Below are 27,103 nucleotides of genomic sequence, written 5' to 3' on the forward strand. Positions count from 1 at the left end.
AGAGGGTTTATTTTGGAAAGGGCCCCTGGGCATCACTTTGGCGGGAGAGGACACTGGACCGAAAACACCAAAACAACATCCTCCCCTCAAAGCGGAAGTGACGCACATGGCTCTAAATCAAAGATCGTCTCTCTGATGTGGAGGTGTCGCGGAATAGTATTTAAGAAACAGAACAGAATCAAATACCATCTGGATATGTAGAACATGTATTAATGTAGAGATGACTGGATTACCAACCAAAATAACCGCACACAAAAACACACACTACTGTATATGCAAAAGACACACTGTATGCAAATAAATACACACTTTATAGAAAATATAGACACTGAATTCTATAAAAAAATATAAAAAATACACATGAAATTACGACAAGTCAAAATATCTGCTGTGAAAAAGGCCTATATTCAATATCACTGTGTTATGGAAAGCGGAAACTTAGCACCGCGTGACTCCGACTCTTGTTTCCCGCCTGTATTTGCAATGATTTATTTGATACCCGGAAATACTAGCAGAGTGAGAGTTCTCTCCTCTGAAAACTCCCGATTTAGGCAGCATGTAGATGAGGCGCATGCATTTGAGAAGGACGAGACACCTTTAGTGCCTCTGAATCAGATGCTGACCTGGCTGCAGCGGCTGTGAGGTTACAAGCTCAGAGTTTAGTGATAAAGAAGTTCAGCGAGTTTCCTTCTGGATGTGAAACATCTCGAGCGGCTCAACAAACTCTGCTGTCTGTCTGTGTGTCTGTGTGTCTGTGTGTCGCCGTCTTCTGCGCAGCATTCAAAAGTACCGCCGTCTGGACAGACAGGTAGCTAACCACCGTGACGTGAACCCCTTTCTCTGTACCTGTACTACCTGTTATTATAGATCTGAGGACGTGGACGACCACCTCTTAGTAGTGACTTCCTTCAGAGTGGAACTAGCCCACATACGTCTTTAAAGGTTTCCTAGATGCTGGTGTTTTTATTTATTTATATTTCATGTTTTGATCGTTTGAGCCTGAGCCTGTTTACCTCACGTGACTCAGTCTGAGTCCCCTAATGATCAGCTGTTATCCCATTAAGTTTAAAGCCCTCCAGTCCGAAATGTGTTTTTCTTATTTGCCTTTCACTTGGACTTTTGAGCTTCACTGTGCAGTAACATTTTATGAGCAGAGATTGACACTAGAGGGCTGTTTTCATATTCCCTGTATGCTGAAAGCGTTAAGTTTATCTGTGCTTGCCTTAAATATCAGACATGTCGGCACGAGCGGGATTTGTGACATAATAACTAGAGGCAAATACATTGAGAATGGAGACATCTCGTGTCCAGTAGTATTCAGATCATGGATTTTTCAATGAGATAGAAGATGTAAATTTAATAAATCTTAACAAGGTAATCTAACTTGTTGATAAAAAAAACAAACAACAATTATTATTCTATAAAGAGTATTTGTTTGTGTCTTAGACTGTGTCTGGAGGGGATCTTTTATTATAGCTGGATCCATAATGCACATTGTCTTACTAAATCCAAGGCTTCATCTCTTAAATAAAGATGTATGATACATACACACAATAATGTAATGAATGGAGTGATCATATATAAGTCCGTTACAATTACCACGGAGCATGTGGCTTTGGTTGTTTTGCAAAATGGGTCGACGGTTTTCAAGTGTAATGAGATTTCGTCTCCAGCGGGTGCCAGTGTCTCCTCACTTTTAGTGAATCCTCTGTAAGACCCGAGACTGACTGCAAGTCAACTTCTGTCCTGTTCTTTCAGCGCTGCACATCCAGAGAAACTAGATGTTGTCACACATAGTTAAGAAACACTGTTACGGCCTTTAACAACGAGCTCTGCTTCCGGGCGAGGTGATGGCCCTTTTTATCTCATTGCCACTGTTAAAGGCCCATTCTGTAACCAAGTATGAGCCTACGATTAGTTCATTAATCATTTAGTCATTTGACAACTAAACCCAACTTTAAAAGACTGTTTTAATTAACAGTTTATCGTTAAAGGCGTTTGTTAGACAACCATTTCAAACATTTTTGATTCGTGGCTTTTATCCTGTTTTTATTATTTTTATTATGTTTTTATTTATTATTAAAATGTATATCGATGATTATCATTTGTAAAGGTTAATAATAATATAAATACATATTATTATTATCATCATTGGGCTTTACAAAACAAGCAACATTTGACGTTTTTGAGACTAAACGTTTCCTCGATTAGTCTAACAAATAACTAGCAGATTATTTGCTGCCCTCGATGACTTTATTTCTTTAATTGTTTCCTGTTACATTGCTTGTTTTTAATGTCATTATCTGCTATTGTGAGCGGTGACTTCAGGTTTTTGTCGGGGTGAGAGTGGACCTGTGCTCTCAGTGTTTATCTTCACATCCCGTTCTCTGAATGAATCTACACGGTTGTACAATAACATCACAGCCCATTATTAGACTGGTGTTTAATGTCGGGCTGGTAAAGCCCTCAGAGGACTAACGGGACAAGAGGAGACATTAGTTAACCATCGACCCGCTGTGCGGAGTCGGCTCTCCACCGCCCACCTTCCCCTCTGTGTGAGCAAACAATACACTAACACAAATTAGGACTCACTGCTTTGTGTCAATTGAGAGTCCAACAAAGGTGCTACACGGAGTGATGTCATTAGTGAGCAGGTGGGGAAGGACGACATCGAGCTCTCTCCAGCTATGAGGAGGTCCCCATGGCGACCAGGCGTGTGTGTGTGTGTGTGTGGTAGAGATCAAAGTCTCCTAATTTCTACTGTAGGTGGAGGGGAAAAGCCCGTCATTTAACTTAACCAAATCTCCAGTGATTCACTTTTTATGAATGACAATCTATTAATCTACAATAGACCTGATCTACAGTAGACSTGATCTAGACCTGATCTACAGTAGACCTGATCTACAGTAGACCTGATCTAGACCTGATCTACAGTAGACCTGATCTAGACCTGATCTACAGTAGACCTGATCTAGACCTGATCTACAGTAGACCTGATCTGTACATCGTGAGAAGAGCACATTTGTCCTTCAATGAACATTCCTGAGCAGCTTTTACTGCTGTTTCTCCATCGCCCTATATCAAACCAGACAGGTCGAAGAGATATACGTTTGACAAATCAAAACGTCATCTTATGCACGTGTTATTGAACATATATACACATGTTAAATACTTTATAAATGAGACCAAATAAATGCATTTAGGATTGCAGTCCTGTGGATGTATTGTTGAAATCATGATTGTTGTTGTTTTCATATGTTAACCCAAAAAAGAAAAGAAAATTTAGATTGGTCAATCAACCGAAAATAGTTTTAACAATTTTGATAAATAACAATTTTTGAGTTTATCAAAGTAAAAAAGCTAAATGGCGACGTGGTAGTAACAAACAGGCTGTGGGTTGGACAAAACAAGTCATTTTAACATTTCAAGATGTCGTAAAATTGTAAAGGGCATTTCACTGGGTATTGCAATTGAGCGTCTTCTGCTCTGTGTTGAGCGGTAGATGTCAATGCTGTTGCATTTTTGTTGTTTCAACACAAACTTTTCTCCAGCTGCTCTTAGCTGGCGTTTGCCTCCCGGCCTCTGAGGTTGTAGAAGGATTATCCATTAGCCTGACTTGTTGGTGTGGTAATGGCGAGCACCGAGGTGTTCCCAGTGTTGCAGGACTGTCCTAATTAGATAACTGTAACCCTCATATGAGCAGCTACACTCCTGGTGGTCTGGCACTGGGACACGCTCATCTTTTCGACTGGGGAGAGCTGCGAGACCAAGCAGTGTGAAAGGCCAAATAAAAGGGAGGGGGGGGCTCTCAAATCCTTTTTAAGCCTTTTGTCATTCATACAGGGATTTATTCGTCATTAAAGAATGATAATAGTATCACATCTAGACTTTTATCAGAGAAAAGAAGTGGACATTTAACACACTGAAAAGCAGTTTGCTCTCGTCTATGCATGGGAGTTTTTAATGGAAATAAATAAAAAAAGTAACACCGGCTTTAGTTAGTTTTAGGTTGTTGCTGAAGTCCAGCATTACCGTTTGTTGCTCTGTTATGAACACCTGCTGCTTCCTCCGCCCCGCTCCAGTTTTCTGCAGACACACTGACTGTTGTGTTTTCTCTAGATATTTACGTTTCTCCTCTTAATTGAGTAAATCCATAATATCCAAGGAGGAATACACCTGTGTTCTACATCTGTTGTTCCAGGTCATGTTGGTGATTTGTGTGCATGGCTTTTTCTGCATGTGTAACTTTATCTGATTAGAGGATCTGCTGCTATACGCTTCAACATCTGAGTGAGACCTTTAATAACTGTGCTGGTGATTTATTGCCTTTACTCAGCGGTCTCTGTTTGAGAGGAGTCCAGACAAAAGCAGAGACCCTCACCCCGCTGTGTTAATGGTTCTCTATGTGCAGGGAGGGAAAACCAGAAGTAATGTGGGGGCTTCAGCCTTTAAGGAGGCAAAGTGAAAGAAGATTGAGTGCCTAAAATAAAAGTATGCTGGACAATGTTAGATTTTTAAGACGGTTCAAAGGGTTGTCTATTGTTGGAAGCCAAAGTGTGCATCAGCTTTAAGCCTGGTAATAACACATTTTGCTCCGTAAGCCTTCAGTGACCCCTTCTCTCCTCTCTTGTCCCCTCCGGAGGGCGATAAGGTGCTTCTGGAGAAAAGCTGGCCTTATCTCCCTGCTGCCCTCTGAAGCGGTCATGTTTTATGGGTTGTAGCTCTTTTGTTTCCTTGTCCGCTGCCTCGGCCTGATCACTCACACTCATTCCTCGTGGAAGTTTTTTGAAGGCCTAGAATAGCTTTGGAAAAGAAACCCCCCTCCTCCTCTTGTCCTACTCCTCTGTTCCATCTTTATTGAATCCTGCCTCTGTATCATTTATCTCTAGACCCCCCCCCCCCCTCCTTTTTTTCCTCGGTTTGAGGGGGCCGTTAGGGGGCATCCTCTTTTCTCACCCAGCTGGGTTTGTTGACACACAGTCAATCTACAGTTCCCTTTCACCTCTGCCACCGCTCTTTTTAACTCCCCACCCCTCAGCTCTACCCTCCGCTTTCCCTGAACAGTAAAGCTGCCACAGCTGTGGACTGTATTAGCATAGCTGCTGAGGAGCAGAGGGGGGGGGGTTGCTAGATATATTGCAGCCATTACCTTTTGTTCAACAGTTGACAGTTTTAAAACATCTCAGATCCTCTCTGTGCAAAGGGAGTGAAGAGAAAAGGATGATTTCAGTGTAACAGCTTTTTAAATATGGGACACTGGAGATGGAGGGAAAGGAGGGGGAGCAAATGGAAAACAAGTCATTGAAAACAAGTCAATATCTAATTAGTGGGGTTAGAAAAAACTGAAAATGCACATCTAAAAATAAAACATTGTTGTGCTGATAACACAGAGGACATAAAACGTGTATAAAAGCTCATAAACAGAGATTTATGTTTCATTTAGGCTGAATTGTTGTTGTTTTTCTTGCTGACAACAGGTGTTGGGATGAACAGGTCCAAGTCCAGCTGGGATAAAAAAGTCCACCAGTCTCCAGTCACCAGGATGACCCGCAGCTCCAGCTCCCAGACCAGGCACACCGACCCTGCAGAGACCCAGGATGCTGGGCCCGGTCCCTATGGAAAGCTACGGAGGAAGCAGACAGACTCTGCTTTGGCCCAGGACCTCAGTCAGATGAGTGTGAGCAGACAGGACAGTTTACCTACAAGGTAGGGACATATTGCAATAACTTTTACTTTATTTTCTATAAATGATAAGGATTAGGAAACATTATAGCGATCAAATATGAGAACATAAATAAGAGCAGGTGGCCTCACTGACAAACAAAAAAAACAAAACGCATGCACAATATTAAGTACACGCACATGCATATAAATTAATACCCACATACATACATGCAACAAACCACAGGCATCTCAGGTACAAATCCCCAGGATGGAGTGGAAGCAATGTCTGCTCCAATATATATTTAAAATGGTCCCAGATTTTAGAGGATCATAAGCTTTTGAACATATGTCAACAGACATAGAGTATGTTCTCGTATGACTCTGTGCCAGATAGCTACACACGGGTTCCTGTCCATCTTAGTTTGTCAACATTTGCCAATTGGCACCAAACACAAAGTACAGCTGAGACTGATGGGAATATCATGATTTTTGCAGCTATCTGGTTGGAGCCAGTGTATTGGACAAATCAAATGTCCAATACACTGATACAATGATGGTGGCGCTAGAGGAAAAGTCAGGGAACCACAACAGTCAATAGGATTCATCAGCTGGGAACCATGAATGTCTGGACAACATTTTGTGCCAGTCTGTCGAGCACAACATTTCACATGAAAAGTGTCACTGCTGGTGGTGCTAGAGGAAGGTCAGGGGAATACCAAAGTCTGCGGACTTCATCCTCTAGGGAGCATGAACATTTGAACATTTAGATATTTCACTTTGGATCAAAGAGGTGGAGGATATGACTGGAACTTGACATTGCCATCCTAAGAGCCACACCACTAGCATGGCTAAAAATAAAAACAATTTAAGCAGTAGGAAAGAAGTTAAAACTTTTATTCTTCGGTCCTGCATTTAAACCCAAGGTCTTGTCATGTGAGACCTCATGCCGGATTTTTTTAAAATATCATTCAGGCATCTTTCCACTTGTTATCTCAATATTTAGCTCTTTTCGTCAACGTCTTTCTGAAACTGTTGCTGCTCATGCAGTACCCGAGTTAGCCATAGAATGGATTAACAGACAGACAATCTGCAAGTAATGTTCTACCCTTCTTTATACATTAACTATGTAATATAAAATAGTTATGTCGGGGACTGTCCCATATGGGATCAAGGTGTTTATGTCTTCTGTTGTCCTACTCTCCAGTAAAGGAAAGATGTCCAAAAGTAGCAGTGACCCTGCGCAGGCTGGTCAGTCCTCTGGGTCCAGATCTGGTCGGGGCACTCCGTCTGCATTAGCTGCCAAGTCTTCATCCCGGGGCGGTCTAGCCTCTGTTGCTCGGCTGGTGAAGCTCGGCCGCTGTAAGAACGTGGTGGTGGTGGCCGGAGCAGGAATCAGCACAGCCAGTGGCATCCCAGACTTCAGGTTGGTGTCTGTGGATTTTGTTCTCTCCACACCCTCATCCTCACATTTCTCTTTACGATTAAATGAGTCTTTCTACCTCAAGTGTAAACCTGTTAAGTGGACATGGCAACCGTCAAGGAAAATATTATGAGAAAGACACTTACCATGAGCTGCTCTTTAATAAAAGCATCATCTTAATGCCCAAAATGCCGATATTTTCAGAACTCCAGCAACAGGTCTTTACGCCAACTTGGAGAAGTACAACATCCCTTACCCGGAAGCTATTTTCAACATTGATTACTTCTCCAACGACCCGCAGCCTTTCTTCTCCCTTGCCAAGGCTCTGTATCCTGGCAGCCACCGACCAAACTACATACACTACTTTGTCCGCATGCTTCATCACAAAGGCCTGCTGCTCCGAATGTACACCCAGAACATCGACGGACTGGAGAAACGTGAGTTTATTTATCAAGGACACTATACCAGTTAATTACCATCAGTATAATGAAAACATGACAGCAGTCCTATGTACAGTATGTCCCCAAACGCACCACCAGGAGACTGGATGTGTTGTGTAGTACTGACAGCTACCCTATCCACGTTTTGTTTCTCAAAATGGATCTCCTTGTTTGCTCTTAACGTCCGTTGTAATATTTAATAACTTTGTTTAGTGTGTGGCGTCCCAGATGACAAACTTGTGGAAGCTCACGGTAGTTTTGCCACGGCTGCCTGTCACCTGTGCTATACTGCGTACCCTGCTGAGGAGGCTAAGGTATGTCTGAACACATGCTCAAAAAAACATTCAAATTGAATACAGTAATTCACTGCATTTGTTGCCGGAGTAACGTCTTATTCTTTCGTTTGTTTTGCAGCATGCCATAATGACTGGCAACGTCCCCACATGCACATTCTGTGCTGCAACAGTCAAACCTGACGTTGTATTTTTTGGAGAGGATCTTCCTCAAAATTATTTCCTCCACACTAAAGACTTCCCCAAAGCAGACCTGCTAATCATTATGGGCACCTCTCTACAGGTAGACGTCTTCTAATATCTGTATTTAGTACTTAAAATGGCTTCTAGTACATTTAGTGAGCAGATAAACCCCCCTAGCTCAGAAATATCTTTACAAAATGTCATTGTTTCAGATTGAGCCATTTGCGAGCCTGGTGAACACGGTGCGCTCCACTGTACCACGTCTCCTCCTGAACCGACACGCCGTGGGTCCCTTTGAGAAGGTCCCACTGCGGAGAGGAGACCACATGGAGCTTGGTGACCTGGAGGATACGGTGCGGAGGTTTGCTGAAATGCTCGGCTGGAACGATGAGATTGAGGAGCTGATGAGGAGTCAGGAAACACGGGTCGGTTACATTTTAAACACTGGGCCTTTTTAACAAAAACTCGTTGCAGGTTATGCAAGGAGTTATAAGTCTCTGGGCTCTTTCTTAACCGTACCTTTTGTGAATGCCAAAGGGAAAGTGGGGACCACAGCCCAGCGGTGATGTTTACATATATAGATACTTAGAGTACTCCACTGATGTAGCATTACACTCCTATAACATTGTCTCAAGGCTCAAGCAAAGATGATGAGTGGGCTACAAGGGACTTGTAATCCACTTCTTTTGACTCCAAAGTACCAGATTTCACAGAAAGCCTTTATTCACATATGCAGTAGTACTACCCAACAGACTTTGATGTGTAAAATTTCTGGAGTTCCCCTTTAATGGTCTGTGGTTCCTGTTTTTAAAACAATTTTGCTGACTATGGCAATAATTTCCCTTTCTGCAGAGCATCCCTCCATTTATTAGCAGCCCGTCAGTGAGCGGACAGACATCTTGTCAGAGCAGAGGAGCTCTAGAGCCTCCAGGTGGAACGGAAACATTAAAGTCCGGACCAGAAGGTCAAAGAGCATCCAACAGCGGCGGCGAGGAGACGGACTCAGAGACCGACAGCAAAAGCTCGGCATCATCCTGCCGGAGCAACTGACGCTGCATGTTGCATAAACGATGGCACTGGAAAGGTTTGAGAGAGTTTCTTCTCTCCTTAGTTTGCACGAAGACTGTTCTCCGGTGTTTCTATACACACACGTTACTTTTCGTCTGGTTATCTTCTGCTCGTAGCAAAGGGTTTTCGTTTGTGTGCATTGGAGTGAAAGTGCATCTTACCTCTTCATCTGGGAGTCGCAGTGTGTCAGTTTGTTCATATGTAAACCAAATAATCTGTTTGTCAACAACCATAATTAAAGCACTTATTATAGAAGTAGGGTGCATCCAGAACACTAGTTAATATATATATGAGGCCCCACACATCCTGATGCTTCTTCAGGTGTTTTCTACATCCCATTTCAGTAAACCTGTTAATGTTTTATATCAGCACAACACTGTATTTTAAACTATTCAATGAAAGTATTGTGTAAATTGAATCTTTTGTCCTTTAAAAAAAAAAAAAAATAAAGTTTCTGTAGTTTGGGTTCAAAAACATCAGCTATTCTTCTTCTCCAGTTTATTAACATTTCAGTGGAAGTCTCGCCACATAAGTGAAAGTCCTGCATTCAAATTTCTACTTCAAGTGAAGTGGAGCTTTCAATTCTAATATGAAAGTTCCATGTGGCCGACGTCAAAGGCGAGAAGCGCTGTAGGAACTTGGCCTTGGAGACTTGAGGGCCAAGAAAGGGAACTTTTGACGGCTTTAGCTCAACAGAACAGGCGGCGGCCGGACTGCCGACTCAGAAACGGGCTTGATGTCGGCTGGGACCCCTGATGCAGGAACTGGGTGTGGCTGGGTGTTTATTGTGGAGCTGAGTAGCTGAGTAGCTGAGGCTTGGTGGCTCTGGGCAGCCTGGGGAGGGAGGGAGGGGGGAGAATCAATGTTTCTGAGACCCACGCTTCCTTTTATGGTGCTCAGACCCCTAAATATCTTGGAGAAACAGCCAAGCGAGTCCCCAAGAACGAGCACCTCCCAGGGCCAGTCAGGTTCCCAGGAACGGGTTTAGGGCTGTATGTCTTAAGTCAGGAGTGTAATAAACAGCATCGTACAAAAATCATAGCATAATATGCCATATAAGTCATTATTAAAAAAAACATAGTATAGCTTCATAAGTCATTAACAAAAATTGTAATAAAGTATGCCATTAAAAAATGTCCTAAAAGTCAGTGTTGCATCTTTGTGTAAACATTGTAGTACAGCATGCCATACAAATGTTAAAGGATCATACTATATGTCAAACACAGTATACCATAAAGATGTCACAAAAGGCATAATTAGTATAAAATGTCAGACTAGATTTACCACCTCACAGCTGATCCCTTCACCAACCAGTCAAGTTGCAGATTGCCTCCATGTCTGTCCAGAATGTCATTGCTTCATTTGATCCTGTTATACATTCATTTTTTCTGAGGTCACTGTGAGCGGAGATGTTGCGTTCACAAGAATAGGACTTTGTTTTAGCTTTGACCCCTGAAGTCTAATCGGTTCATCATTTGTGTTTTTATGTCTCCCGCCTCGGCTGTCGCTAAAGGCATAAAAACATTTGATTAGTTGCATGAAATCATAAAATTCAAGAAGGTGCGTCAAGAAGTCTTTTGTGCTGGTGTTTGAATTATTCCCGTTATTCTACTTAATTGTGTAGAGTCTGAGGAGGCAGAAAGTGTGCTCATGATAGTTCACTGTTAAACGTATGAAGCGTCACAGATTCTTGTAGTAATGACATCTTCTCTGGTAAAAGCAATATTTATTTTCTCTGGATTGTAATCAGCAGTTTGTTATAATACAACAAACTGTTGTGAAGTTGTAACAAACATGCAGCTTTTTTTCAGAAACTGGCAGCTTTCACATTAAACTAAATTGTACCAACACAAAGAAACATCTGTTTACGATCATACGCCACAAATGCTGAATCTCTCTATTTATGGACATAAGTGAAAAACCACCTCCCAGTGACACAACAGTAAACCAACAAGCCCTGAATTCAGAAGGTTTCCGACTAACTGATAATCACGCAAACAAACAACCGGCCCCGTTTCCATTCAACTTTCAAACAGATCTCAAAGAAGAGAGGACAGCAAATCAAGCGTTTCCATTGACTAGTTTGGAGCAAATAAACTCGGCTACAGCGTCGTTTGGTCAGAAGTCGGCTCCATAGGCTCCCCGAGGCTGTAATGTGCCAGTAAACAAGTCTCCTTCGCTATCTAACCCTACGATGAAAAATGTAGACCGATAAACAGGAATCTGTTTCAGTTGGGCACGTTTTAAATGTTCTTTCATGTCAGCTACTATTGCCATGTTTTATGATGTCCATATATAAAGATCAGCATTAACACGTTACGGGAATATCAGAGAAGTGGAAACAGCTAATCAGTCGTGTGAACTAAAAGTCAAAAATGATTCAGCAATAGTGTTTCTATGAACCGTTTATCACATTAACTCTTTTCCAACAAAAGGTAGAAACAACCTCATGTAAGTGTAAAACCTTCGTCAGCTTCTCTCACGTGATAATTCAAAACGCTCGTAGAAATATGTGAATGGAAACGATACCGTGAGCTGCAAGTTAAATCTGTCCACAGGGACTCTGATCTCTAAATATATATGGAACATCAATCCTTTGGTCCACACAGGACACAGGCCCCGTGATCTAAAAACAGTTACTACGTTCGCTGTGAACAGTTTTCAATGTTTTCATGTTTAAATGTGTGTGTGTGTGTGTGTGCACTTCAATCATCTAGAAATACAGTGTGGACAAAATCATCATGTAGCAGGAAAAATAAGTGAAACGTAAAAAAGAAAAGAAAAACTAAAGCGTAATAAGTGAAGGAATGACTTTCAGACCTCGTGACACTTAACCCATCACAACAGTGCTTTCAGTGAGATGCATACGATCCAGCAGAGAATTATATTATTACCTCTATTTTTATTTCCAACTTAAGGGAGCGGAAGGTGCAACAGTAGCCACGGAGGCCTCCTGTGCATCAAGTCCACTTTGGAGGACGTCTTCCTGCTCCAACGTTAACGTTTAAATGTCAACTCAGCAATCACAAACCTCGTCACAGTTGCCGGTATTCCTCCTGACTTCCAGCATTACTTGGGTTTTCTGTAACAGTAGTCTAAGGTTGTCCCCGACTCAGAATTTATATTGTCAAATTAAATCTTTAGTCGGCTGATTGTAGAATCACGTCTTTCTTTTGTTGCTCATTGATCCCACTCTGTTTGAACTTTATGCATCTATAGGAATATAGTGTGGCTGTGGAGCTGTATGTAGAGCTGACGAGGAGCGGAGATCGATAGACGGGGAGACAGGGATTCTTATCCTGCTTGCCTTTTGTGGTTGAAAACAGAATTTTTTCGGTTTTAAATTTATTTTTCTCCATTGTGACAATCAACAGACAGAAGTGAAAAGACAGGGAAGTGAAGGGACAGTCAACGGGAGAGAAACGCACGCACGCAAACAGCTGATTTTAGAGAAGCGTTGGTAGTTAATAGTGCTATTTATAAATGACCCTCTGATTCTTTACCACATTTTTCTGTCACTACGACGGCTCCAAGCTCCTTAGATTGAATCGTCGACTATTCGGGGGTCACCCCTCGATTAGTGCCGACTATAGATCCACACATTGTACGGATATCTGCATGTTTAAGTTAATAGAGTATAATTTATTGGGAGGTATCGGTACAGCGTGTGGATCTTTTGACTGACTTCTGCTACTCTTGCTCAGTAACGGTAGACTGGTTCAGCCAGAGGTTATGGCCTCTGGCTGACCCACCGTCATGTGGACCTTCTTCAAAAAGGTCCAGACCTTGAAATAGGACACAGCTCCAGATGTTTTGGGGCCAAGTGGGCTTTGCCTGGAAAATGTGGCCTCCATGTGAACTGCACTAGTCAGAGTCTGATCCTGAGTCCTCAGGTGGATCACAGAGAGTTTCTTCAAGAGGCGCTAACGTCCCGTCAGGCCTGACCCCCATTGGCCGGATCACGTTCTGCCTGTGGACACAAGAAGAAAAACATCAGCTTTCCCCCTGCTGGATAGAAAAGGTTCGATAGGAAGGTGAAACATATCAATGCTATTTCCAATGTAAACAAAACCCAACTTTGTTCACGACCCTATCAACGGACAGTATTAAGAGGGCTTTTAGTTTTACATCGAGAACTGAAGGACCCCCCCCCTTCCCCTTCAAGGACACTTGCCCCCGTCTGGCCATCCTCTCTCCCTCTCTCCCCTCCTGCTGCTCCCCCTCCTCCTCCTCCTCCTCCTCCTCCTTCTGGCAGATTAATTACAGGATCAGCACTCAAACTAATCTCCTCAAAGCCACGGCTGCCCCTTCATCCTAATCCAATTATACCTGTTCTGTGTGTCACCACTTCCTCTAAGATGATTTATCAGAGAATTATCTACCACAGATATAAAAAAAAAAAAAAAAAAGGACCCATTGGCATTCATTTGTAAAGAGTTCAAATTTAAACGGCCACGTAATTCCCACTGATTCCTCCAATTAAACGTTACTTATCCTTAGAAAACGGCAGGTTAAGTTCTAGATTCTGGAGGAGAGCTGCGGTGGGGCTGAATCTGAAACTATTCCAGCATTTTAAAAAGAAAGAAAATCTTTTCAGTGATAAAACCTTCAAAGGAGGTCACAGTCCACAGCCTTATATCACTGGTTAGAGTCAGCAGGTAAAATGAGGACTAACAAGACAACGCAAACAAAAATATGTTACATTATCTCTCCCAATTAGCGCACAAATATTCCCTCCTCTCCCGCTCAGCAGTGACAGAGGACTGGCAGATGTGAGAGGGGGTGGGTTGCGGTGCAGAATATGTGCTAATTGGAGGACCAGTTAAGCAGTTAGGGGGGCACATTCTTACAGGGCTCTGACTGATCTCCTTAGAGCCTGTACCGAGGAAGCACCTCTCCGTCATCATCAGGAAGAGAAGAAAGAAGTTGCAGCCTCGGAAAGGAATCTTCCTCTCCTGGGCACACGTGCCTCATTACAGCTCAACCCTCTATTTGGCCTAACAATAACGAGGTCAGCGTACTTATGTCTGTTCACCCCCTGTCTCTTCCTCTTCGTCCACGTTCCACCCAAATTGCTTTGTTGTTAGTTGTGCCTCTGTCTCAGCCCACTCCCTGTCTGGCCAATGAGTGGCTCCTCAGAATGACAACAATAAAGTCAGGACACGTGTCATCAAAAAAACCTGAATGTGGCAGATAAAGGAACCAGGACCGTCAAGCCGACTTTGTGTCCCAATTAGGCGATAATTAACGGAGCTGTGGTAATGATGCTGCAGTGGCGTGCCGGCAGCTTCCATTTACTCTGGCTGAATGCTGCGGCGTGCAGGAAGTCCGGGCCTAATTGAAGCCGCAGCTCACGGCAAGAGATTCTTCCTTTGATGAATCGGTTGGTAGGGAGTATGCTCACCCTTACCTTTGTAAAGGCATTGTGCTCGACTAACGTGAGCCTCTGCTCACTAAGAAAAGGTCAACACAAATACAGCCGGGACAATGAATAATATGAATACCTTGAGCAGGGGAAGTTGTTCAAACTGAAAAAGTTAATGATCGTAGTCGAGCCTTTGACAAATAATGGATTGTGCTTCTTGTGCAAAGACGTCTGTGGTGTCTTAAGTTGTAAACACATTTGTGTTGTTTAGATTGTTAACAACAAAGAAGATTTTCAGATATATATTGATTTCTGTTTGTTGATTCTGTTGATCAGATTTGATTGAACTTTGTTGCATTTTCTCCTTCCTTTTATTCTCCTCATTTCCTGTCAACTCTCTACTGTCTATTTCCCCCCCAAAAAAAACACAAGTGCTCCTGTAAAAAACTTTTAAAACCTTTACAGTATTATTACTGAAATAAACTCTGCAGTCCCTGAACAGTTACTTGCTCTCCGCGTCTGTTCTAGTTTGTGTATATACCTCGACAACTTGTCGAACATATTGACAAGTTTCTGGGCTTCGTACTCCTTCTGCTCTTCGGTCATCTCTTCGATGGGGTTCGGCATCGGCTCCTCCACATGACCGGTGATCGGGTTGATGCTGGAACAAGCAGATGTGCAAGATTAAAAAAGGTGCAAGATCCGAGATTGGGAGCATTTTGATTGCCTCTCGACGGCTCTCGACATGCAGCCGTGGGCAAACCAGTGGGGCGGGCTCACATGTACTAACATGTACTAACATGTACTAATCTTCTAAGACCTGTGCAGAGCACTCACAACGGTTTAGCAGATTTGTATTCCTCTGTGTCGGAGTCTTCGTCTTGGGAGTACTGAGTCTCTCCTCTCCCTCCTGCGAGAAGTCCTCGAGCCACCAGGAGTCCTGCTGCGTTTCCGTACCCTGTGTACTTCAACAGGTTGTCCACTACAAGACACCACAAAGACCAAAGGTTGTGCAGTTACATATAAATGTTCACGTGTGATCACGAGCCGAGCTGCTGTTACAGTTATGCAGCAATCGTGCAATCTGGCAGTTCACTCCTTCATCCTTTGCACCCAACTGGAGACGTCATTCCTGCTCTCTCTTTCTCATGTGACTGTGCTGAACCCCATGTTGCTCTCATGACCCGACCACTGCTCACCGCTTTCTTTGCAGAGGACAAAGAGAAACTCTGCAGCCGTCTGCTTCACACCCATGTCAACATGTGTCATGAGGCGAACCAGCTTGTTTCTGGTGGTGGTGCCGATCTCTGGCCTGATCTTTACATCTTTCAGTGGGGGAAGTACCTGAAGGTGCAGACATTATAAAAAGCTCAGATTATCACCTCGGAAACATAGTAACTGGCTAATGAACACACGCAGACACACACATTATTAAATAGCTATAAGGTAATTAAAATCTTTTCCTCAAACACTTCAGGAGTGCAGATTAAAAGAGCAACTCAATGAGAAGTGTCACATACTTTATTATAATGATCTCTTTTGAATCGGTCTGCAGCTACTGTACCTGAGCTTTGATGTATCTGCGGATCTCCCTGTGGTGTCTGGATCCTTCAGTCAAAAGGCTGAGCACCGGAGTCAAACCTTCTTTGTAGTTGGAGCCCTGCTTGGAGTGACACAAACCACAAACACTTCACAAGCTGTGGAAAGGTTTTAATCAGTGGAGCACATATGGGTGACATACAGAATAATGAGGTAAAGACAAGAGGAGTGGACGAAAAAAGGGAACGACGTGCAGTAAAGCGCTGTGTCATGTTGTGAACGGGCCCTGCACTGGTTCTGAGTGTATTTTAGTTCTGCTAGGCCTGTAGTGTCAATTGCAACAAGTCATTTTACTCCACTAGTATCACCTGCACTATACTATAAAATACATAAACATAATTGAATGTAATTTTCACTGTGTACACAGCCAGCTGTCTTGATGGATTTGCTGCAGAGGATGAACTTTACCTTGTCCATCCTTTTCTCCATGAAGTCTATTAACATCTGGACTGCATCCATATTTTTCCCACCATATATCTCTAGTCCGCCCTGGACAGGCACGTCGATTAACATGTCCAGGCAGGACACAGGCAGGTTATTCAGCAGGTTGATGGCATGGCTGGAAATACATTTGAAAAACAATCTCTTAATGACGTATATTACAAAATATTTGATATTTAACAGTCGATCAGCAGTTCCTGAGATGAGATTGCCAAAGGATCTGTTGGGTTAAAGAGGTCAAAGAGTTTATAAGTGAAGATGATGATTAAAAGATAAGATTTGGAACATTTTGCCTGAGACCAGTTGTTCCAAAGTCAATAACCACATCTTGTTTTTAATCTACGTGTTGGAACAGCTGATGTGGAGCTGCTAGATGACCTCAGGGTGCGATCTGGCTCACACGAGGTGAAAGGTTGATTTAGTTTTACTTCCATCTGTGGCGCACTGTTAAATCTACACACATCTATGTTGTCAGGAGAGCAACGTACAGGAAATAAAGTTTTATAATTGAAGTGTTCACTACTACCACAACCCCCAGCTGTGTTTAGTAACTGGAAGTTCCTACCTTCATAAAGTGTTGGGGGATTCTTTAAGGCTGCCCGAGTTTTGAGTTTAATATACTGCTTACGGAGTAAAAAGCTTTCTTTGGTGATTACTGGTGATAATGCCAAATATTACAGCTCTTCCTATGCGCATAACTCATGATTGTGAGGAGTAATCGTGTAGCTCCGCCTTAAGAGAAGAGCTCAGTAACCTGAAACGTCTTCTTACTTGCGTGATGGATGCAGACTGATTTTAAAGTTGGCTTCTCAATTTTAGGGCTGCACCTCGTATTTTTTATTGATTAAGATATATAAAAAAAAAATTTTTTCTTTTTTTCCATCAATTATTTTTTATATTCTGAAGTAATGCAACAATTCATTTACCCAAAATAAACATCAAAAACCTGCCTGATCAATATTTCCATATTGTATTTAATGATCTATGTTATTCAAACAACCAAATGTAACAAAGTAATAAACCCTATTTGTCCAAAGACACAGGGTGTACCGGCAGCGGTGCATAAAGTACTGTTAACACGGGGCGATAAAGAAACAGTTTGAATATCAAGTTTAAAATACTTCTACCAACAGAAACACGTTCCGTGTGTTTATAATCCTAACGCATCGATTACAGATGAAATCGTGTTAGACCTAGATCTAAACACCTCAAACCTGCCGTAATGTGGTTTTGCTGTTTTCTCTAAAAATACAACATTATCCATTCACACTCCCCGCTCACTTAAAACCGGTATTCACATTCAAACACATAACAATAGATAGGTTAGTCAATAGGCCAAACACCCATGACTTGACAGGTCAAGAGAAACATCAGTCTCTTTTACATGCCACTGTTTAAATTTCAGTCTCTGGATTCTTGGCATTCCTGCATTAAATTACCAGGAGAAGAAGACACTGCCGCAGTATTACGACGGCTAAGAGCATCTGGAATATGAAACACCCAGCAAGGTCTCTGAAGAAACACGTCTGTTGTTCCCACGACACCCCAGCCTGCTATCGGACCGTGTGCCACCAGTCTTCATTTACAGGGGCAGCTCTCTCTCACTCACTTTGCTTACATGCAAATCACAGCAGAACATGGACACAAGTTGGTGGAAGCACTTTGTTTCACAGGTTGCAAAGTGCAGAGCACCTTGATCCAATGTTCACGGTGTAGCTTCCTAAAAAGAGATAAATATATTAAGAGTGAAGGGCAGACTTCTCACCTGTGCGCTTCCTCCGTTTTCTCCTCCGTCTCAGTCTTCAGCATCAACGAGTGACGCAAGATGGCAGCGATGAGTCGGAAATGGTGGTCATCCTCCTGTTAGTTCAAGGATGTACGAAACAGTGAATTCCAATGCAGGCCGTTCAATTGTTCAGAGGTAAAACTATGAGACGGAAAAAAAACTCAAGCTACAAGGACAGGGACCTGGAAGCAAAAGGCTAACTGCAAAATGAGCTGCCTTAAGGTGTGCAAAATACTTGATTGACAGCAGACACCCCATGAAAGCCGAACGGCCACATTTGAAAGCAGTGGGTTATTTGTCTGCGTCGACATCATGGTTATACTTGGTTAAAGATAGCGACTCGGTATGCATCAAGTGTATGAAGTGAGTCAAAGAGGAAGCAAAGTTCATTACTTGTGTACCATACATTTGTAAAGTGAGATGTCTAGCCTGCACAGTGTGTGCATGGTGTGTATAGCCCAGTTGATTGCCTTGGCTCACATCCATGAAATCCTGTGGGGCTATATTGAGTCTGGAGCACTAGGTAACCCCCCCCCCCCCACACACACACACACACACACAGGGGATTTCGCACACTGGTCACATCCAGTCTGAGCAAGAAGAGGAGAGCTAAGAGATGGCGTGAGATCAAAGTTTTAAGTCTACATTCAATAAACAGAGCAGGGAAGAGGACGTTTGGATTTCTACAGAGTCAAAGAGGAGAGCGGGGTCTAACTTGAGAACTAAGAACTGAATTTGGTGTCATTAAGACTTACGCTGTGTCAGATGTAGCCCTTGCAGTCATGTGTCCGCTTCAGTCAAAATTGCATGAAATGTTTGACAGTAATTTTCAGAAATCAGCCTTAGATACAAACTATTGCATGAGAACTTCATCATGAATGACATCAATCACAACCAAATGTAATACTTGACACATGGTCCAAAAGCTTATGTACCCAATATCTTCCCATTTCATTCACAGGATAAGATCATACCGTTGTTTGTGTGTGTAGCCTATGAAAGAGAGGCATTTTGTCACAGCAGGAAAAGCAAAGGTGTGAATAATAAAATAATTGAATACTCAGTAAGAAGTATTTTTTCCTTAGGTAGGTTCCTGAGAGTTGTGAACCAGAAGAATTAAGTGGCAGCAATGCTTTGTGCTATGTGTGTCACTGTAGCCTACTCATCATCTATGTGTTATACTTAAATTTGCTAGAAAAAAACCCCAAAAAGAAAACATTTGTCGGCCATTGTGTTGTTGCAGTTAGATTAGCACCACAGTTGTGGATTTCCTGAATCCTTATGAATTCTCTTTCACATCTTCCTCGACCTCATGACGTTTTCCCATCAAGGACAAGTGGTTAGGAAAAGACTTGGATGTCATTTTTTGACTATCCGATCACAGACTTGGAAGTGGCCAGGACATTTTGAGTTGTCTTGCGCTGGCCCTTTAAATGCCACACTGGTCACAGCGCATCACAAATTGCATTTGTATTAGTGACAGTGTAAGTTGACAACATTTATTTTAAGTCACATTTACACTGAAATGTTATATATAGTCATAATTTGGCTGTTGTGGGACAGTCGGATCAGTAAATGACTGAGCCAGAAACATTTAGGTTTCTGCTAATGAACACTTGCAAGATAACGAGAACAAAAGCAAACCCAAATGACTCGCTTACAACAGAACCTTAACACACTCACCTCCCCACCAGTGTCAGACAGTGTGAGGTTGAACAAGGCTTTGAGCGCCTCCATTGCTCTCTCGTTGTCCTCTGCCGGCATGGGCAGAGCCTGTGGATCTGGACGGGCAGCTTCATAGGGACCAACCCAGCTCACATCCAGGGTGTGCTCCAGGACCTCCATCAGTAGTCTCACAGCATGCCACTCTCTCCTCAAAACCCCTCTCACATCGGGTCTCAGTGCAGACACCAGGAAGAGAAGGCGCAGCGTGAAGAGGCCCACCTCATGGTGCCATGTACGGGCTGTACGCAGGGTGGCACAAAGGCCATGAACCAGCTGCACGTCTACACTAACCTGCTGAGCAGCAGGACTATTGTACACCACATTGCATAGGCACTTCAAGGCCTCCACCACCACCACCCTCTCCTCCTCCTCTGACTGGGTGTCTTCCTGAGAGATGTTCTGGTTGTCATCACCTTCCTCTCCAGCGTTCAGCCTCGCCATTCCTCCCAGGATCAGCATGCCCTCCCTGGTGGCTACAGGTGCGAGGACACGCTTGTCTCTGGACAGGATGCGGAGTGTCTCCAGACATGTCTTCTGACAGCTAGGCTTCACCCGCCTCCCAAGAACTGACAACACACTCTGGCACAGCTTCTGAAATATAGATATTATAGATAATAACTTAAGTGGGTTACCTTGATCATATAATAACCAACTGCTCAGATAACTAGTACTCACACTGCGCAGGGATTCTTCCTTTTGGTCAAAACTGAAGGTGTGACTGTTCTGAAACAGATAAGATGCTCATTGTGGACACTAAAGAACCTGACATGTCACAGTCATTATTATAAATAAACCCCAGCCTCTTTGAAAAGGATTTAGGTTCCCAAATAGCTCCAACAGATAGCTAAAGTATGCTAATATTGCTCTATAACTCTACGTGGAGTAACATGATTAGTTAGGGAGCATTAGCATCATCAGCACTATAGGACGTTGGCATTATAAACAACGTATCAAGGCTTTGATTGTCTCAATCATAGGTTTATGTTTAACGACGCAACATTAGAGACAATATGAGTGTGCCAACATCTTAGCTTAGTCGGCTGGTAAGATGTTTAGCTCATTCAGAGCTAGTGGTTTAGCTAGCTAGCTAACGTTAGCACCGCAGTTTGTTATGGTTGACGTAAAAACGAGCAGAGCCGCGATTTACCTCTCGAATATACTGCCGCAGAAACTTCTCGATTTCCTCTTCGTCGGCAGTTTCAAGCTGTGACAAGATAGTATTCAGATCCATGGTGGATATCGGAGGATCGAGTAGTTAGCTTGGTTTGGACGTGGCCAATGTGTGCGATGCAGCTATCTAGCTAGCTGGCTGGCTAGCTCCTAATGAGAGTCAGTGAGGTCTGTCAACAGGGAAACTCCCCTGACTGTCCGCCTGTCTCCATCACTTCAGGGCTGCTCTTCACTGCCACTGACATTACAAGTATACAGTTTTCTAATATATATATATATATATATATATATATAAGCCTCTACATGTCAGTTGTACATGTGTGAAACATTTAGGACGAAAACGCATGGTTCAATGTTTAATATATTGTATTGAATGTATAAATATTTATAAGTTTGAAGGGAAGCATGACGGGAAAACCTTTTACTTGTATGCAACATATTAATATGAGACTATGCAATTAGTATTTCCTTTGTGGCTCATGTTGTGGAATTCGAAAATTAAGGAGATCATTAATAATGTAATTGATTCATTCACAAGATATTATACCATGTCGTGTCAGAGGTTTGGGTTGCAACTGTCAACAAGTGTCAAAAAGCCTTTTTTTAATGGAAAAAGCTTGCCTGTATATTCTTCTTTGACAGTCAGGAATATCATGTTGACCTGTCAAACTGACTGTGGCCTATACAAAGCTATTTATTTATGAAAAAAAAGGTAATTTTCCACATTTATGCTTATCTGAATAAAAAACATATACCCATACAACTGAAGGGTTGCCAATGGTGTTCGTATTACATCTGTGAGGCATCACAGATTAAGAAAATATTCATCTGAATTGTTTTATTGATTTGTGGATTTATAGAGGAATATAGAAAATAGAAGAATTGATTGGATACAGTGAGTGAGGTCATGGCATGTCAGATCCATCTGTACAGAGAGAAAAAAACACAGTTGGGTAGGTGTCATACACAGATGCTGGAACCACTTCTGTGACTCTGCAGAAAAAATAGACTTCATGAGGTTCTGGTGAATCACTGGCACTATCCATGTTATTAACTGGGCTCAGGATATGTGTTGCCTGCAGTTGCCTCATTAACAACCTCCAGGGTTTGAACCTTAGTTTGTATGTTTTCTCTTTGTTGGTGTAATCTTCCTTTATCAGGACACAGACATTCACATGGATCGGACAATCTAAACTACCGATAGCTGTGAGTGTAGATATGTCCTTTTTCCTCCTAATAAATGTTCCCACAGGTCAGTTTCCCTTCATGAACATGAACAGTAATATTTCCAATATTCCAACAATATAGCTACTCACAAATATTAGAGTATACATACAGATATTGTGAGTTTAGGAATATTAACCCAGTGTGAAAGTTTAAATCAAATAGATAAATACATTTTTTCTTTTTTAGTTTCATTTCAGAAATATGCTTGACTCAGTGAGTTATAGACTCATTTTAAAGCGCATGAAAAGGGAGCTACTTGTAACCACTGTGTAAGCAGGCAGGCATACGCTAGTGTAAGCAGTGGCTTGGTTATGTCAGAGATAAGACCTTCAGGTCGTGCAGCAGGTTTCTCACATCTAAAAGTGACTTCTGCGTGCACACACCCAGGATCACCAATCTTTCTCTGAAATCTTAAGCAGATATTGATATTGACACTCAGGTCAGATGATTAAACCACAACAGTGGGTTGTCATTTTTTCTGTTCTTAACGGGTTTTTGTGAATTCAAAGTCTCGGCTGAGAATCCTGCAGGATTTTGGAGACGAAACACTGAGGATCTATGTTCCAATAAAAACAAATCTCTGCAGGGGTCAGAGGTCAAAGGTTATGGGACTGAGGTACAATGACCCCGGCACACCAGGACATTCTCTCTATAGAAATGTAATTCTTTCTGCAGTGTGGCTCTTGTGCAACTGGCCCAACCCCCCACTGTGTTGTCACCGCATGGAGAGAGAAGTAACAATAAGCTCAGACTACTTCAGAACATTTTCTTTGTTTTCCAAAACGTAAACTGGAGATTCGATTAACGGCGAACGTGGAGTGATACATTTTCAGAAGTAACACATGTCAGTAGGTATAAAGTCAATCTATTTAGCAAATTAAAGAAATCCACCTTAAATAATTCTAATAAAAACTTTTACCACATAGAAAGTAACGAAAGAGCAGTTCTTAATCAATCAATGAGCAGACTTTGCTCCACTGCCTACATTGATTATGAATATTGAATAGATACAATAATATGTTTAGTTAAATTGTGTTAGTATTTGGACATATCTGTGCATGATTTGAGGACTTTAACACAGAAAGAATAAAGACAGTGTTGAAAAAGGAAGACAAGTTGACAAAGACTTTAAATTGTCACCACAGACGGTTTCCAGTGCTTTTATTTACAGAAAAGTGACTAGACTTCATGTTACTGTACACTTTGATAATTTCCCTTTTTATAAATACCCATAGGGTAATAGGTCCTCAGTAGCTTTGAGTGCATTATAAAACACACAACCCTAGGTTAATGCGTCTTTCACTTACCATACAAAACAGAGAACAAAGTACCAATTGTAACATAGAAAATAAAGGATACACCATGTTACAAAGTTACAGAAAATACATACTATATATATATATATATATATATATATATATATATATAGTCACAGTAAAACAGCAAAAAATCTTGCAACAGAATACACACGCACAGCTGTTTTTGAGTCACTGCATTCAATCATTTAAAAAACTATCAAGATGGAGACACCTTAACACACCGATCAAGGAGTTTATATCTGTCTTGTGTTTTGGCTTTGTGCCACTGTATGTAACTGGTGTCCCAGAAGAACTTTAAGGCAGTACAGTTCATCCACATCCTGCAGCAAACAAAGCTGCTGCAGCGAGTTCATGACAAGATGCTGCACAATGCTGAGCAACAAGAGGAGACAGCGGTGTCACTGAGATTGTACTGGTGTCAGTGAAGGCTTACAGCACCCTGATCCGTCAGTCACTGACAAAACTGAGGGTCGGTGGGATGATCGGTGTGCTGACTTGTGAGACTGACGAGGGAAACAGGTGTACATTCCTTAAAACAAAAGGCACAGCTTGGCAGCAGCATTGCACTCCTAAAATGATTTTTGCTGCAAGTTCATTCTATATGATTTGAATTTTTTCCTCCAGCAGTGAGCAACAACATCTATTTTAATAAACCTCTGCACAAGTTACATCACAATCATCAGTGATTCAGAGACTTTTAAAATTGTCAGTACGTCCATACCATGATTCCTATTACTATGTACTCTCTGCTCCTCCGTTTTCATGTACTTGATTGGAAGTGTTCAGAGACTTTGCATCCACCAGTTTGGCAGGCCTGGAGCTTTTACACAGGTGTCCAGAGCATTGTTTATTTTGCCCAGCCCGTGGTGGCCTCTCCGTTGATGTAGGCAAAGCCGGGGAAATGCTGCGAGTGTTCGTACTCTGAGTTCCTGCGTGGGCCCAGGGGAGAGTATAGGTCCCCAGAGGTGGCGTAGCGGGATGAATGCATAGGTGGGCTGGTGTAACAGGTGTTAGCTGGCGACACATCTGGCCACCGGGGGGCGACGGGTGCAGGGTGTAACCGGGGAGTGCTGCCCATCAAGCAAGGCTCCATTCGAGACATCTGGCCGTTGAGCTGGTACTGAGGAAGGGAAGAGGAAAGAAGTCATGGTGATGCAGCAATATGGTGATGCACTATTGAGAGAAGCTTCAAATTTACAGTAAAACCTCAACCAACGTTTATTTTCATAGCCAATTAATCTGCTGATTGTTGTCTCTATTGTGCCTAAAATCTCAATATATTCAGTTTACTATCATATAACAAAAAAGAAAAGCATAAAATCAGAGCATTTAGAAGGCAGAACCGTTAAATATTTGGTATTTTTCTTAAGAAGTGACAAACGATTAATCAGGCATCACAATAGTTTCAGATTAATTTTGTGTGACTTGCCTAATTAATCAAGTAATATGTTATATCTTTAATCATTCAGTTGACTGTTACATTTTATCTTCTTTAAATGTTAAAGAAGAAGGAAAATTGCTTTCTTTTTTAGAGTTAGATGAGAGGCTCAAAACCACTCTCAAGTCTGTCTGTTAAATATGGGGCTCACTCAGCCGGCTAACTTAGCTTAGCACAAAGGCTAGAAACAGAGTGGCTCTGTCCCAGTGCACATAACCCTCTGTCAAAAAAAAAAATGCTTTCATATTTATTTATTTTTATACTGATTAAACAAACAAGATTGAACATTAGAGGTGCTGGTAAGCCGTCTTTGCCACCTTAGGAAAGCGCCACGCCAGCTGTTTCTTTCTGTCTCCAGTCTTTATGCTAAGCTAATCAGCTGCTGGCTATAGCTTTATATTAATATAGTGGTATCAATCGTTCATGAATCTAACTGTTGGCAAAAAAAAAAGCAAACAAGTGCATTTCCCAAAATATCAAACTATTCCTTTAATTAAGATAAAAATGCTGCAAGAAATAAACTGTTGGAGAAATACTGAATCATTTATTGACTAATTGGGTTAAAAGTAATCAAACGCTAACGTGCTGATTAAATACTGTTAAGGACAGTTCTCAATCAGCTGATATAAAATACCCACCATGTGTAACTTTTTAATTGTAGTATCTGAACTGTACAGAGGACGTGACCTCGGTGTCCTCAAAGGAAGCTATAGCCCTCCTGATATCATATGTGATACTGCGTTAGGCCTGTAGCGGTGTATTGTGTGAGCTGACCCTGCTGATGGTAATTTCCTGTCAGGGGAAATTGCTTCACAAGATGGACCACAATGGTCGAAATAGAAAATTAAGTCACTTAAGAAAATTAGACATCAGTGGTTTTCCTGTGTTGTTTTTGTTGCCTATGGTGACTGAACCCAAACAGCTCTGACTAAATCTGCCTGTTGACGAAAATATTTTGGACAGATGGGGATCCGACGAGGTTTTGAGTTCGTCGCAGCTCCGTCCACAACCTCTCACACGGACAAAGCGCAGGCATTGTGCCCGATTTAAGCTCAGACAGGCTTTAAAAAAAAAAAGTAGGAAGTAGGACCCTATTTCCCTTTTCTCACTAAATATAAACACGACAGTCGATTCCATTATGAGGGATCACGGCATGGAAAAAGACAGTCAGTGCAGGTCAGAGAGCAGAACAGACGGCTCAGCTGCCTCTTGTTCACAAGCAGAAAAGAGACCATTGAATAACAATATTTTAATAAACGCCCCCTTGCCCTGCTCTGTGGCCACTGGCTCAAACAGATGAAGAGACTATTGAGAGCTGGAAAGAGGAGTAACAGAGCAGGGCCCCTCTTGGCCCCGGCCGAGCCACCTTTCACTGCCTACTTCCGCTGTGTGGAGAGGGTGATGCGGGGACTTTTAGAAACACTGCGACCGCTGAGGCCCAGCTGATCTCCTCCCACTATAAAGGCAGAAGAGGCTGGAGGGCCCTTGACAGGAAATTACCATCAAAAGAGTAAACGCACACCAGTCGCTACACAAGCTGTAACATCAGTGACTCCGTCACATCCTAACAACCATTTTTTTCCTCAAATTTAAATCTTCAGTCTTCTACTCACTTTGCTGCAAAGTGTACCAAGATGTGCTTCAAGCATCTCACACATAGCCTATTAACTGTGTGCTACCTATTGATGCTCTCTTTCTGGGCACATTAATGCACACAAGCTGCTTCTTCTTCTTCTTCTTCTACTTCTTACAATGTAAATAACTAACATGGCACAGTTGCACACAGCTCTGTATTGTGGATGCATACAGTTAAGTTACAGTTTAGGCACGCACGCACGCACGCACGCACGCACGCACGCACGCACGCACGCACGCACGCACGCACGCACGCACGCACGCACGCACGCACGCACGCACGCACACACACACACACACACACACACACACACACACACACACACACAC

General features: G+C 42.4%; 3 protein-coding genes across 5 annotated transcripts in view; 1 reads left to right on the forward strand and 2 right to left on the reverse strand.

Moving 5' to 3' along the window:
* The first annotated feature begins 562 nt into the window (after nucleotides 1-562).
* On the forward strand, nucleotides 563-9,937 carry LOC116392419 (NAD-dependent protein deacetylase sirtuin-3). The gene is made up of 8 exons (XM_031863850.1): nucleotides 563-808; nucleotides 5,478-5,706; nucleotides 6,869-7,087; nucleotides 7,289-7,521; nucleotides 7,738-7,838; nucleotides 7,939-8,100; nucleotides 8,213-8,425; nucleotides 8,853-9,937. The coding sequence occupies exons 2-8, from the start codon at nucleotides 5,486-5,488 to the stop codon at nucleotides 9,048-9,050; spliced, it is 1,347 nt and encodes a 448-aa protein (XP_031719710.1). The 5' UTR covers nucleotides 563-808; nucleotides 5,478-5,485; the 3' UTR covers nucleotides 9,051-9,937.
* Nucleotides 9,938-10,107: 170 nt separating this feature from the next.
* ric8b (RIC8 guanine nucleotide exchange factor B) lies at nucleotides 10,108-21,334 on the reverse strand. Of its 2 annotated transcripts, none has more exons than XM_031863837.1 (10): nucleotides 21,132-21,334; nucleotides 20,660-20,707; nucleotides 19,943-20,575; nucleotides 18,239-18,333; nucleotides 16,441-16,591; nucleotides 15,998-16,093; nucleotides 15,633-15,777; nucleotides 15,271-15,415; nucleotides 14,975-15,094; nucleotides 10,108-13,038 (listed from the first exon to the last, which is right to left on the reverse strand). In XM_031863837.1, exons 1-10 carry the CDS (start codon nucleotides 21,213-21,215, stop codon nucleotides 12,933-12,935), a joined length of 1,623 nt encoding a protein of 540 aa, XP_031719697.1. In that variant the 5' UTR covers nucleotides 21,216-21,334; the 3' UTR covers nucleotides 10,108-12,932. The 2 variants fall into 2 exon arrangements, with proteins under 2 accessions (XP_031719697.1, XP_031719688.1); XM_031863828.1 differs by having other exon boundaries at nucleotides 15,998-16,096.
* Nucleotides 21,335-23,792: 2,458 nt separating this feature from the next.
* rfx4 (regulatory factor X, 4) overlaps nucleotides 23,793-27,103 on the reverse strand; it is a 17,768-nt gene continuing 14,457 nt past the window's right edge. For both annotated transcript variants that reach the window (XM_031858934.1, XM_031858945.1), the window contains exon 18: nucleotides 23,793-24,820. In XM_031858934.1, the coding sequence (XP_031714794.1) occupies nucleotides 24,548-24,820 (273 nt within the window). In that variant the 3' untranslated portion in view covers nucleotides 23,793-24,547. The remainder of the gene's footprint in view (nucleotides 24,821-27,103) is intronic.

Source organism: Anarrhichthys ocellatus, unplaced genomic scaffold (assembly GCF_004355925.1).
Source record: "Anarrhichthys ocellatus isolate YVR2014 unplaced genomic scaffold, GSC_Weel_1.0 scaffold2, whole genome shotgun sequence".
Lineage (NCBI taxonomy): Eukaryota > Metazoa > Chordata > Actinopteri > Perciformes > Anarhichadidae > Anarrhichthys > Anarrhichthys ocellatus.

Coding starts and splice junctions, on each gene's coding strand:
- ric8b (XM_031863828.1), bottom strand. CDS start 21,215: ATGGATCTGAATACTATCTTGTCACAGCTTGAAACTGCCGACGAAGAG. Junction 20,576..20,659: donor AGGAAGAATCCCTGCGCAGT/GTGAGTACTAGT, acceptor TCTATATTTCAG/AAGCTGTGCCAGAGTGTGTT. Junction 15,416..15,632: donor TGTCCTCTGCAAAGAAAGCG/GTGAGCAGTGGT, acceptor GGTGTCTTGTAG/TGGACAACCTGTTGAAGTAC.
- LOC116392419 (XM_031863850.1), top strand. CDS start 5,486: ATGAACAGGTCCAAGTCCAGCTGGGATAAAAAAGTCCACCAGTCTCCA. Junction 7,088..7,288: donor AGTGGCATCCCAGACTTCAG/GTTGGTGTCTGT, acceptor CGATATTTTCAG/AACTCCAGCAACAGGTCTTT. Junction 7,522..7,737: donor CATCGACGGACTGGAGAAAC/GTGAGTTTATTT, acceptor AACTTTGTTTAG/TGTGTGGCGTCCCAGATGAC.